At 48.8% G+C, this 12418-nt stretch overlaps 2 protein-coding genes across 3 annotated transcripts in view; one reads left to right on the forward strand and one right to left on the reverse strand.

Moving 5' to 3' along the window:
• WDR44 (WD repeat domain 44) overlaps positions 1-9800 on the reverse strand; it is a 48734-nt gene extending 38934 nt beyond the window's left edge. The window contains exon 1 of one of the 2 annotated variants that reach the window (XM_083595356.1): positions 9616-9800. In XM_083595356.1, the coding sequence (XP_083451482.1) occupies positions 9616-9695 (80 nt within the window). In that variant the 5' untranslated portion in view covers positions 9696-9800. The remainder of the gene's footprint in view (positions 1-9615) is intronic. The other variant, XM_083595357.1, reaches the window with a different exon arrangement.
• Positions 1-12418, forward strand: part of KLHL13 (kelch like family member 13) — a 1461558-nt gene that overhangs the window by 1338472 nt on the left and 110668 nt on the right. The gene's annotated exons all lie outside the window — the stretch shown is intronic.

Below are 12418 nucleotides of genomic sequence, written 5' to 3' on the forward strand. Positions count from 1 at the left end.
GGGTTAAAATACAATTTAAAGTGCAGCCTCATTTTAATAGTAGCCCATAGATCAAAACCATAAGGGGAGGGAAACATAAGGCTCAGACCGAGTCCAAACCAAAGGCCAGGCGGAACAGCTCTGTCTTGCAGGCCCTGTGGAGATGTCAAGTGCCGCAGGGCCCTAGTCTCTTGTGAAAGAGCATTCCACCAAGTCGGGGCCAGTACTGAAAAGGCCCTGGCCCTAGTTGAGACCAATCTAACCACCTTGCGGCTTGGGACCTCCAAAGTGTTGTTATTTGTGGGCCTTAAGGTCCTCCGTGGGGCATACCGGGAGAGGCGGTCCCGTAGGTACGAGGGTCCTAGGTAGAAGAGGTAGCTAATGTGTTGCCCTCCAGATGTTGGACTCCAATTCCCATAGGGAGTTCAGAGGAAGGGCCACAGCTCAGTGGTAGAGCACCTGCTTGGCATGCAGAAGGTTGTGGGTTCAATCCCCAGCATCTCCAAGTAGGGTTGGGAGAGTTGCCCTGCCTGAAACCCTGGAGAGCTGCTGAGAGTCAACGATGCTGAGCTAGATGCCCCAATGGTCTGGCTCAGCAGAAGGTAGCTTTCTGTGTTCCCACCAGTCCCAGCTAGCATGGATGGCAGGAACACCTGGGGGGAATCACATTGGCTACACCAAAGACAGAGAGAGAGAGAGAGAGGAAGGAAGGAAGGAAGGAAGGAAGGAAGGAAGGAAGGAAGGAAGGAGTCTCCCTCTGCTCCACACATACAGTAGAATAGACCTCTTCAGAATGCAGGTACACATAATCACATTTTTTAATTCTCTCTTATGTAAAACACTCTCGGCAAGCAGAAAACTAGCACATCAGGAAACAGGGTGAGCTAGAACCTCTCTCTCCCTGATGTGTTCTCTCCCCACCCCACCGCCATGCATACAGTGGGTGAGCATTCAAAAACTGTGCCTCTCCACCTGCAGGGTGAAGTAGTGCTGATCACCTGTTGTTGCACTCTAGAGCAGACCTCACTCACTGCCATTCTTCCTTCTCCATCTTCTGTTGTCAAAGGTACAGTTTGCAATCAGCATCACTGATTCCACCAAGATCAGCAAATCTTTTGAGGTCAAAATGGGAAGGCACCACCAGGAGCTACATTTCCTGTTTGCATAAACGGAGCAAAAGCTAAGGAGTCTAAGCAGAGCGCCCCAATCTGGGCCAACAAGCAATCCAAAGGCCACCCTCACAGCCCCCTCAAATGCACAAACACTTCCCAAGGCTGCCTCAGCTGAGAGAGAAAGAGAAAGCAAAAAGAGGGAGAGAGAGAGATGGCCTAAGCTGGGGAGGCATGACTAGGTGTGCTCAGGGGGTGCCCTCTTCTCAGGCTTATGGCCCAGGTGTGGGAAAGCTTTGGCCCTCCAGTTGTTGCTGAACTACAACTCCCACCCATTGGCTGATGGGAGCTGTAGTTCAGCAACCTCTTGAAAGCCAAAGATCCCACTGATTGTTTGCAAGCCAGCAAGGTGGTCAGAGAGGATTCAGGAAGGAACAGCTCTGAAGCAATCTGGCAAGTAGAAGCAGAGAGAATGCTTGCACGAGGGAAAGACGGAACACAGGGAGGATGTGGAGACACCTCTCTCCCTTGCCACAAAGGCCTGAACATTCTACACAGAAGTAGGGCTCCTTTCACCCATCTTTAACTTATTTTTAAATTTTATAAATCATGCTTTAAGCAATGACCACATGCAACAGCCCAGCGAACACTAAATAGTGTTCTTAGCAGCACAGCACATAGGTAAATGTTCAAGCAACTGATTTGTCTGGCAGACAGATTTTCCACCCCCCCCCCAAAATGCTCAGAAGAAAGCACTCAGCTCATCCAAAGAACGATATTTTTTATTACACAAGTGAATTGCAAAGGCTTATCATCCATAGCTACCTTGCTCTCTGACCATTTTCCGCTTTACTTAATCTAATTTTATCTGGAGCACAAGTTGAGAACATTTAAAAAGAGTACTTTGAAAAAAACATGTGGAATGGAACACAGTATTATATGGGACAGGGGGAGGGCAGGTGTGGGAGATTCCCTGGTCCTAAGTGGGGTAACTGTGCCCCTGAAGGACCAGGTGCGCAGCCTGGGAGTCATTTTGGACTCACAGCTGCCCATGGAGGCGCAGGTTAATTCTGTGTCCAGGGCGGCTGTCTACCAGCTCCATCTGGTATGTAGCTTAAGATCCTACCTGCCCGCAGACTGTCTCGCCAGAGTGGTGCATGCTCTAGTTATCTCCTGCTTGGACTACAGCAATGCACTCTATGTGGGGCTACCTTTGAAGGTGACCCGGAAACTGCAATTAATCTAGAATGCAGCAGCTATACTGGTGACTGGGAGCGGCAGCCGGGACCACATAACACCAGTCCTGAGAGATTTGCATTGGCTCCCAGTACGTTTCCGAGCACAATTCAAAGTGTTGGTGCTGACCTTTAAAACCCTAAATGGCCTCGGTCCAGTATACCTGAAGGAGTGTCTCCACCCCCATCGTTCTGCCCGGACACTGAGGTCCAGCACCGAGGGCCTTCTGGTGGTTCCCTCATTGCGAGAAGTGAGGTTACAGGGAACCAGGCAGAGGGCCTTCTTGATAGTGGCGGCCATCCTGTGGAACAGCCTCCCTTCAGATGTGAAGGAAATAAGCAGCTATCCTATCTTTAAAAGACATCTGAAGGAAGCCCTGTTTAGGGAAGTTTTTAATATTTAATGCTGTACTGTTTTTAACACTCAATTGGGAGCTGCCCAGAGTAGCTGGGGAAACTCAGCCAGATGGGCGGGGTATAAATAAATTATTACTGTTGTTGTTGTTGTTGTTGGCATGTTATTACAGTGCAACGCATGCACCCCCCATCTTAATTTCAAGGTAAATTGACAAATAAAGATTTTGCAATACCGCATAGGTAAACTACTTAGAGCAGGGGTCTGCAACCTGCGGCTCTGGAGCCGCATGTGGCTCTTTTACACCTTTGCCGCGGATCTGGGGCGGATACTAGCGAGGGGAGGAGGCACATTGTGCGCCCCGACACTCCCCACTGTGGCGGGCGCTGTACTGGCTGTGACGTCGCATGGGGGCGGTGCGTGCGTTAGTCACGCACCGTCCCGACATCACCTTCCCGCCCGCCCACCCGCTACATTGTAAGGGGCATGTACGCTGGTCACTGCATTGAAAGGGGGCATGTACGCTGGTCACTGTTTTGAAGGGGAGTGAAGAACACACACACAAAAAAAGGTAACTTGTTAATTTAACGTTTATTTCTATGAGGAGGAGTAATTCTGAGGGGTCAAACAAAGAAATAATTTTAAAAAGTGACAAAAAAGTTATTTTTATAATGTCGAGTTTTGCGGCTCCCAGTTTTCTCCCCTTCGGAAACGGGTCCAAGTGGCTCTTTTTGTCTTAAAGGTTGCAGACCCCTGACTTAGAGATTCTTGTTAGGGTGAGCAACATTATAAAATACGTAACCATTTAATCAGACAATGCCTCTCTAGCCAGTACATGGCAGCCCTGGGGCCTTGTTAGAGACAGTGACCACCTTTCAGCAACTGAGGCTGACGCACACAAACACAGAGGCACTCTCCAGACTTAGATACAAAGCTAGACAGCAAACTTCTGATCAGAAGCTTCGTTTGATGTCTGGAATGTTACACATAATAGCCAAATTAAAACTGCCTCTGACATTTGTAGTGCACAGCAAACCTCAACAGGGGGTGGAATAGGAGTTGCTTAAATAGCTGGTTCTTTGCAGGGTGCTTTTTGGAACTAAAAGAATTAAGGGAAAGGGGACTCATCCTTGGAAGGCTGGGAAAAGAGAGAGACAAAATGCAAGTCCCCCAAAGTGGTCAGCTTGCTTTGCTGAAGACCCCACACTCAGTGGTGCACTGCTATTGAGGTCTGAAGAGCCAAACTTGCTCCTAAGAGTGTAAGAGGAGCCCTGATGGATGCCCCATCTAGTCCAGCCTCCTGTTCTCCCAGTGGCTGACCATGACAGCAAGTCTCCCTTCCTGTGGTTTCCAGCAGCTGGTAATCAGAAGCATTGCTGCTTCCAACAGTGGAGGCAGAGCATACTCACTGATCCAGCCTCATGCTCCATGAATTTGTCCAATCCTCTTTTAAAGCCATCCAGGTTGGTGGCCATCACTGCCTTCTGTGAGAGTGAGTTGCATGGCTGAACTATGTGCTGCATGAATAAGTCATTTTTTAAAAAAATCTGTCCTGAATCTTCCAACTTTCTGCCTCACTGGATGTCCACGAATTCCAGTGCTATGGGAGAGGGAGGAAAAAAATTCTTTATCCATTCTCTCCATGCCATGCATAATTCTGTAAGCTTCTATAATGTCACCTCCTATTCACCTTCTCTCTAAACTAAAAACTCCTTAAATGCTGCAACCTTTCCTCTGCAGCAGAACTTCCTGGTTCACGGCCCTCAATGCTGCAGCAGCCCATAGGCTGCTGGCTAGAAATATATATCCTGGGCCTTCGAGCAGGCTTGCCATGAGTACTTTGTTCTGTTCTGCTGATCTAAACCACAGGTGCCTCTAGCCTAGTATAAGACTACTCTGACTGGCAGCAGCTCTTCCACAGAGGCCCATCCCAGCACCAAGATGTTTTTGACTGGAGATTAAAAGCATTGAAACTTGGGGCCTTTGGGGAACCTGCAGCAGAGCAGGTCTCCTACAAACCATCTTACTGCCACTCTATTTGTAGGCCAACACGTTTCCAAGCTACTGCTTCATTTGTTAGCCACCTTGAATACTGTTCACAATAGAAAAGCAACCTGCAAATAAATGGAACCATTAATCCAAGGAAGCTAATGCTGAAACAGTCCCCCGGCCACACTGAGTAGGGACATGAACCTCTCACACCTCTTATGCCAGTAAGCCCAGTGGGCTCTACCTTTCCATCTTCCTCCACCCTCTGCTCCTGTCACATATTATTAAGGGGAGCAAATAGTGGGGGAGCTCCCTCCTTTCTTAAAATCAGCAAATCTCATGCACAATGCAAAACCTCAAGGCCTTCTCAAAATGCCATTCAGGATCCACAGTAACTACCGTATTTTTTGCTCTATAAGACACACTTTTCCCCTCCTAAAAAGTAAGGGGAAATGTGTGTGCGTCTTATGGAGCGAATGCAGGCGGGAGGCTCTGCTCAGTGCTCTCTTTAAAGAGCCGCACATGCGCTCCGCACGCTCTTTAAAGGGAGCGCGGCTCTTGCGGGAGCCTTCCTCCCGCTGCCCAGGAGAGGCTGTGCGCGGCTATCCCACAAGCCAGGACAGCAAGTGGGATCGCTGCGCCCCGCTTGCTGTCCTGGCTTGTGGGATAGCCGCACGCAGCCTTTTCCAGGCAGGGGGAGCCTTCATCCCGCTGCCCGGGGGAGGCTTTGGTGGCTATCCCATAAGCCAAAACAGCAAGAGGCTATCCCAGAAGCCAGATCCCTTTTGCTGTTCTGGCTTCTGTGATTCAGAATATTTTTTTTTCTTGTTTTCCTCCTCCAAAAACTAGGTGTGTCTTATGGTCTGGTGCGTCTTATAGAGCGAAAAATGCGGTATTTGATGTATCTGTTTGATGTCATGCAATCAAGAACAGGAATGGTAAATTAATCATTATCCATAATCAACATGAAAGGGGGGGGGGGGAGAAACCTGAAGCAGCCTCTCTCGCCCTGCCCTGAACTTATTAACAGCTTGCCAGTGTTTTGTTTTGTTTTTTAAATCTGAAATAAAGAGTTGGAGACCTGAGCCTTCCAAAAAGACTGCAGCGACAGCAGTTTTTAATCAGCAATACAAACAAACCTTAATGCACTTTGCTAAACACACAGCATGAAATGTGAAATTTAAGAGCGAAACAGCCCCTCCACCCTCTCTCTTTTTCTAGGCAACTGGCTGACTTAAAAAATATCAACTGATGAAGGAGGGTAATTAAGCCTGCAGCCTTTCTCTTGTCACCAAATGGACTATTTCTGCGTGACTACTCCAGCACTCCAAACAGGTCCATAAATCACTTTTATCCCAGAAAAAACCCTGTTATTTGAATATTTGTCTATGTGTACCTACTTTAGATTATTTGACAACCTGAAAGCAGAACACCCAACTTTCTTCTGCTTAGAAACACACACCAGACAAACCCAAAATCTTTTTACGTGATCACCCAGAGTCCATGGCTTTTTACAAGCACAGTCTACTCCAAACAAAGACAACCAGAAAGAAGACTGTTTCTGTGGACTGGGACTTTTGCCTTGAGCCATTCTCCACCTCCTGGAACTTGTATAATGCCACCAACCGCTAGAAGACTCTGTGGATCACTCACAAGATCTACTCATCTGGGTTGGCATACTGGTCACCAACCAATCACTAAAGTCCATCAGCAGTTCCTTCTGCCTCTGGAGGAATAGCTTGGAACTCGCCCATGAGGAAGAGGCCCCAAATCAGTGGTACAGCAGCAGTGTTCATTTCACAGCCTCTCTAGAAAACTACATCCAGTTAGCAAACACATTATTGAGCTAGATGTATTAATGTCCTGACTCAGTACAAGGCAGATCCACGGGTCCATGGAAAGGCTGATTCCATGGCTGGTATCTTTTTCATCAACCAGCTCCTGCAGCAACTTACGCTCCTCTGGATCAGACTTCCCAGCCTGGTGCTTTCCAGAAATTTTGCAAACTCCATCAGCCCCAGCCAACACAGCTGATAGGATCTGTAGTTCGAAACATATGGGCCAGGGAAAGCTGATCAAGAGAGAAGTGTCTGAGAATTGTACCACAACACCAGCTACCAGGAAGCAGAAGAGGCTTCTGTAAACATCTTCACTTATACTTTGTGTTCTGCACACGTTTAAATTGTCAGCAGCTTTGAGCGCCAGTCTTGGCTGAAAAGTGAGGCAGAAATATAACGTGAAGAAAGGTTAAGGTCTGCAGCTGGTGAAAAACAGAAAGATAGAATACTACAAGCAGCCACAAAATAGCTGCTATGCTATGTTACTGGGGGGCTGCTCCTCAAAACCCAGAATTATAAACTCCACCAGAGCATGAAAGCATCCAACTGTTTTATCAGAAAACAGACAGTTTATCTATGAAGTTTGATTCTGCATTCGTTTTAGACACACACTCACACGCTGCAGTAAAACAGGCTGATGTTATTGTGGGGAGGGAACTGGTCACTTCCAAATCCTTGAACCTGCCAAGAAACTGCCCACTTTAAAGTTTGCTCCCTCATTTAATCTTAAGCAGCAATGGAAATTCTAAGTCCACCTGTTACTTCCTGCACTGATGCTTCTAAGACCTAAGCAGAACCTTCAGCAACCTGGAGCCCTCTAGATGTTTTGAACTCCAGATGGGAAGAGCTGAAGATAGACCTATACAGTGGTACCTCGGGTTACATACGCTTCAGGTTACATAGGCTTCAGGTTACAGACTCTGTGAGCCACAGAACTGCACCTCTGCAGGACAGAGGAGACAACCTGTTGCAGAGCACCTACAACTCACAGAGCTGAATCTCGGTGGTTGTTACTAGCCTGGGATGAAGGAGGGGCAGAGGAAGAGAGCCCATAGTCAGAGTAACTGTTGCAGAAAAAGTAGGCTTGTAAAGAATGCAGGAAGGGGTGTGTTCTGCACTGAAAAATGCAATTCGTTGTTGTGTTTTTATTTTTTAAAGAACAACTCCTTCATTGGCAAACAAATCTGCTGACTTCAGGATTTTCCCCAGAAGGGAGATCTGATTCATGGAAGTGAACACTCCCTCCTCAGAAATGGAACCAGAAGGGAGAGCATGACAGTGACAACAGCAGTCCCAAGTTAAGTGTGGTGTTTACACTGCCTGGAACATTTCAAACTTTGCCAACACGACAGTCCTGGTGTGTGTGACCTGCATCTGTGTCAACACCCATCCCGCAACTAGAGACCAAACTCACCCACCCCAACCTGCACCATCTGCAGGCAGAGAAGCTGCTGGCAAACAGCAGCACCACCAGGCCCACAAAACAATCCACCCGCCAGACTGCTGAGCACCCAGCTCTAACATGATGCCTACCAAAGTATCACACCCCCTTTCAGGAACAGGGGGTTTTTGACCCAACCCTTCTCTTACAATTGGCTTGCTGCTAAGAAAACGGAAGAGGAAGAATGACAGCGATTTGTGTGTTTTGTTTTTCCTGACAGCTGGGTGCCAGAAGGGCAGCATGCAGCAAGGATAGCAACCTTCTTGCTTGGACCAACTCACAGCCATCCCCTTGATAGGAAAACTGGGAACTCAAATCAGCAAAGAGTGCAGCAGAACACCACACACACAGGGAGGGAAGCTTGAAAAAGGAGGGAGGCAGCTTCATAAAAAGGACAAGGCAGAAAAAAGGAGCACCAGCTCTGGGGCATGAGCTAGACTGCCATGTCCACAAAGGCACGAATCAGGAAAAAGCAGCTCAGAAGGGAGGGAGATGGGGTTGCCATGGACCCAGGATGCCTGGGACAGAATATGATGCTAAGAGAACATGGATCCACCTGGCCAAGGGGGTGACATGAGGTTGCGCTGAGCAAGGACAGGGAGGCAGGACAATGAATTGGGGGGCAGGTAAGGAAGAGGTTTGAAGAAGCCAAGAGACAGTGGTGGGAGACCAGTGTTTAAACGTTGCGTTGGGCCATGAAGCTCACTGGGTGGCCTTGTTGCTGTCGCTGCCTCTCCGCCTAACCTACCTAGCAGGGCTGTTGTGAGGATCAAATGAGGAGGAGGACAACCATGTACACTACATTGAGCTCCTGGGAGGGAAAGGTGGGATGCAGTAAATAAATAAAAAGGAGGAGAGCCAGGAGGAAGAGCTGGCTGAACCAGCTGCTGGGAGTTTTGTGGGAGGGGGGTTCTTGGTCTGAAGTTTTTACCTGCCTAAATCAACTCTGCAGTTCACTTCTATTTACATTTGGGTTTTCGGGTGCTGGTGGGCTGCAGTTGCAGGGACAGGTGCAAACAGGAGAACCAGGGGAGAGAGGTGGCAGGAACGGTGCTGGAAGGATGCAAAAGGAAAAGGGAGAGCAACGCAGCAAATACCTAATGGCGGGGGGGGGGGGCGAGAGGGAGGAGAGCTGGCTGCTCAATGGCAGCAGTTTAGTGCAATCTGCACTGAAGTTTAAATCCGAATTAGGCTTGTCGGGTTCACGCCTTGGTCTCCCTTTGAGAGCCAGACTATAAAGAAGGGGATGGTGAGAGAAGAGAGGAGAGCAGGCTGGCCACGGGCAGCAGCTCGGTGCAATCCGAATTAAGGCTTCGATTCGGATTAGGCTTGCTTCGGGGCGCGCAGTACCACCACCCCCTTTCCCTGCTGCAAGGGGGAGGAAAAGGGAGGTGGGCGGGAGAGGCAGGAACAGTAGAATGGGAGAGCTGCTTGGGCGAAGAGGCAACGCTTCGCCGTAATCCGAATTAAAGGTGCGCCCTCCTGCTCCGCTACCCGCCCGCCACGCAACCCCATTAAGCAGGGACAGAAAGGAGCTGGGGGGGTCTCTGGCGGGGCAGGCAGCTTCTTCAATGTGCTTCATCTTAATCGAGGCTCTGATCCGGAGTCGATCCGGATCGTGCGTACTCCCGAGGCGGCGCCTCCCTCCCTCCCTCCCTCCCTAACTCACGCCGAGGGGCTCCCTCCGTGCTGGGCGACATCCTCGGGCGCGTCGTAGAAGAGCTCCTCGGTGTCGGAGTCGGACGCCATGCGGACGCGAAGCGGCGGACGGACCCACAAGGGAAACCGGAGCAGAAGTGGCGGCGGCGGCGGCAGCAACCGGGCCGGGCCTCGCGCGCGAAGTCTCGCGAGAGAGGGCTGGGGGGGGTGGAGGGAGAAGGTGAGGGAAGCTGCAGAGCTACGAAGAGGGAAGGGAAGAGTTGGAGGGGTAGCCGCAGAGACACTTCTGGGTTCCACTCCGCCAGGGTTTCCCCCAGCAATCTGAGACTGTGCCTGCATGAAGCTCTAACTTCTCTTCATGCCTCTTCTGGCTCTGGGAGACAAGGCAGGAGGGGATTGCTCATTTGTATGTACAGTATTAACATTAACTGTTAATCCATCCCCCACATATTGCTGTCAGCTCCCCAAGGCAAAGTGTAAGCAGTGATTTATTTTTTTTCTGAGGGTACTGAAGGTTATGCAGCACCTATCTTTTCTAGAAAGAAAACACAGTACCTGGAGTACTGTGTCCAGTTCTGGGCACCACAGTTCAAGAAGGACACTGACAAACTGGAACGTGTCCAGAGGAGGGCAACCAAAATGGTCAAAGGCCTGGAAACGATGCCTTATGAGGAACGGCTAAAGGAGCTGGGCATGTTTAGCCTGGAGAAGAGGAGGTTAAGGGGTGATATGATAGCCATGTTCAAATATATAAAAGGATGTCACATAGAGGAGGGAGAAATGTTGTTTTCTGCTGCTCCAGAGAAGCGGACACGGAGCAATGGATCCAAACTACAAGAAAGAAGATTCCACCTAAACATTAGGAAGAACTTCCTGACAGTAAGAGCTGTTCGACAGTGGAATTTGCTGCCAAGGAGTGTGGTGGAGTCTCCTTCTTTGGAGGTCTTTAAGCAGAGGCTTGACAACCATATGTCAGGAGTGCTCTGATGGTGTTTCCTGCTTGGCAGGGGGTTGGACTCGATGGCCCTTGTGGTCTCTTCCAACTCTATGATTCTATGATTCTATGATTCTATGATTCTATGAAAAGCACTGGTTAAAAATGTGGCACTAACTCTAACAACTTCATAGTGAGTTCCGGCATCTTTTTTCCTAGAACAAAAGCACAGAGTTTTATTTTAAATAACTGCAGTAAACAGAATAGTGGTCAGCATAACTATCAGATCGTGGAATCACTCTGAAAGATGCCAGAGCATGCAGTACTGTGTGGAACAAGCCCCACACCATGAATAGGAGAGGAACATGTTGCCCTATCATCTGAGAATTTCACATCACTCCCTGGAAGTTAAAATGCGCTTCTCAGCTGCATCTTAATAAACAAAGGTGCTTGTGCCATCCAATCAAAAATTAGGAGCAAGAGAGCAGGGAGAGAATATCTGAAGGAACATGGAGGGGGACATATTATGCTTTGGGGGTGTTTTTCTGCTAAGGGGACAGGACACCTTCACCGCATCGAAGGGATGATGGACGGGACCATGTATCGTCAAATCTTGGGTGAGCACCTCCTTCCCTCAGCCAAGGCATTGAAAATGGGTCGAAGATGGGTATTCCAGCATGACAATGACACAAAACACACGGCCAAGGCAACAAAGGAGCGGCTCAAGAAGAAGCACATTAAGGTCCTGGAGTGGCCTAGCCGGTCTCCAGACTGTAATCCCATTGAAAATCTGTGGAGGGAGCTGAATGTTCAAGTAGCTACACATCAGGCTCAAAATCTTGCTGACTTGGAGAGGATCTGCAAAGAGGAGTGGGGCAAAATACCTCCTGAGATGTGTGCAAACCTGGTGGCCACCTACAAGAAAAGTCTAACCTCTGTAATTGCCAACAGGGGTTTTGCCACCAAGTACTAAGTCATCTTTTGCAAAGGGATCAAATACTTATTTCACTCATTATAATGCACATCAATCTCTGACTTTTGCCTTCTGGATTTCTGGGGGTTTTTCTGTTGTTATTCTGTCTCTCACAGCTACAATAAACCTACCAGGACTATGTCGAAGATGGCACCTGAAGCAAGTCTCCTGTGAGCCTCAGCAGAGTGAGTAGGAGCTTTTAAAAAAATAATAAGAAAAAAAGACACACTCCCGGAAAACAAGCTTATATCGCAGCCAGATAAGGACTCTGGGAGTTGCCGGACAGCATTTTAAACATCCTCCCTTCCTTTGAGGCTCTTTGAAATCCCGCTGAAGCCATCCAAAACTCCTTGAGGTTATCTAAAACTATTTGAGGCTAATTACAACGCTCCGAGTTTCCTTCAAACAAAGCCCTCAAATATACGGACGGGGAAAAGTAACCCAAATCTAGTCCGGGGATGGTACTCAGGCGGCAAACGGGAAAATTTAGCAGGGGATCAAATACTTTCCCCCCTCACTGTACACAGAGCCCTTCCTTTGGTTTCCTTACACCTCACGAGGGGGCTGGCCCCACACCCAACAGAGTGGCAGCTTGAACCATGGATCACCACTTCAGAGGGGACCCAATGTTGTTGCATAGCCTTTAGATTCCCTTTCTCCAGGCCCACAGAAACAAACTCCAGCAACTGCTCAGAAGGATCTTCCAGTTCAAATCCTATCAGGGTGTAGGGCAACCGGGAGGTGTGGAGGCTGGGTATGATGTCCATTGAGGAAGAATGTGCTTTGATTGGCTATGTAGTTCTGAAGACCATTCATCCCTAGGTTTGACTGACTTTCTCCCTGCTATGTACAAGGCCTGAAGTAAAGAAGACAAAGCTTCTCTGCTCCTTGCTCCTCAAATTGCTT

The sequence above is a fragment of the Podarcis filfolensis genome (assembly GCF_964270895.1).
Source record: "Podarcis filfolensis genome assembly, chromosome: Z".
Classification (NCBI taxonomy): domain Eukaryota; kingdom Metazoa; phylum Chordata; class Lepidosauria; order Squamata; family Lacertidae; genus Podarcis; species Podarcis filfolensis.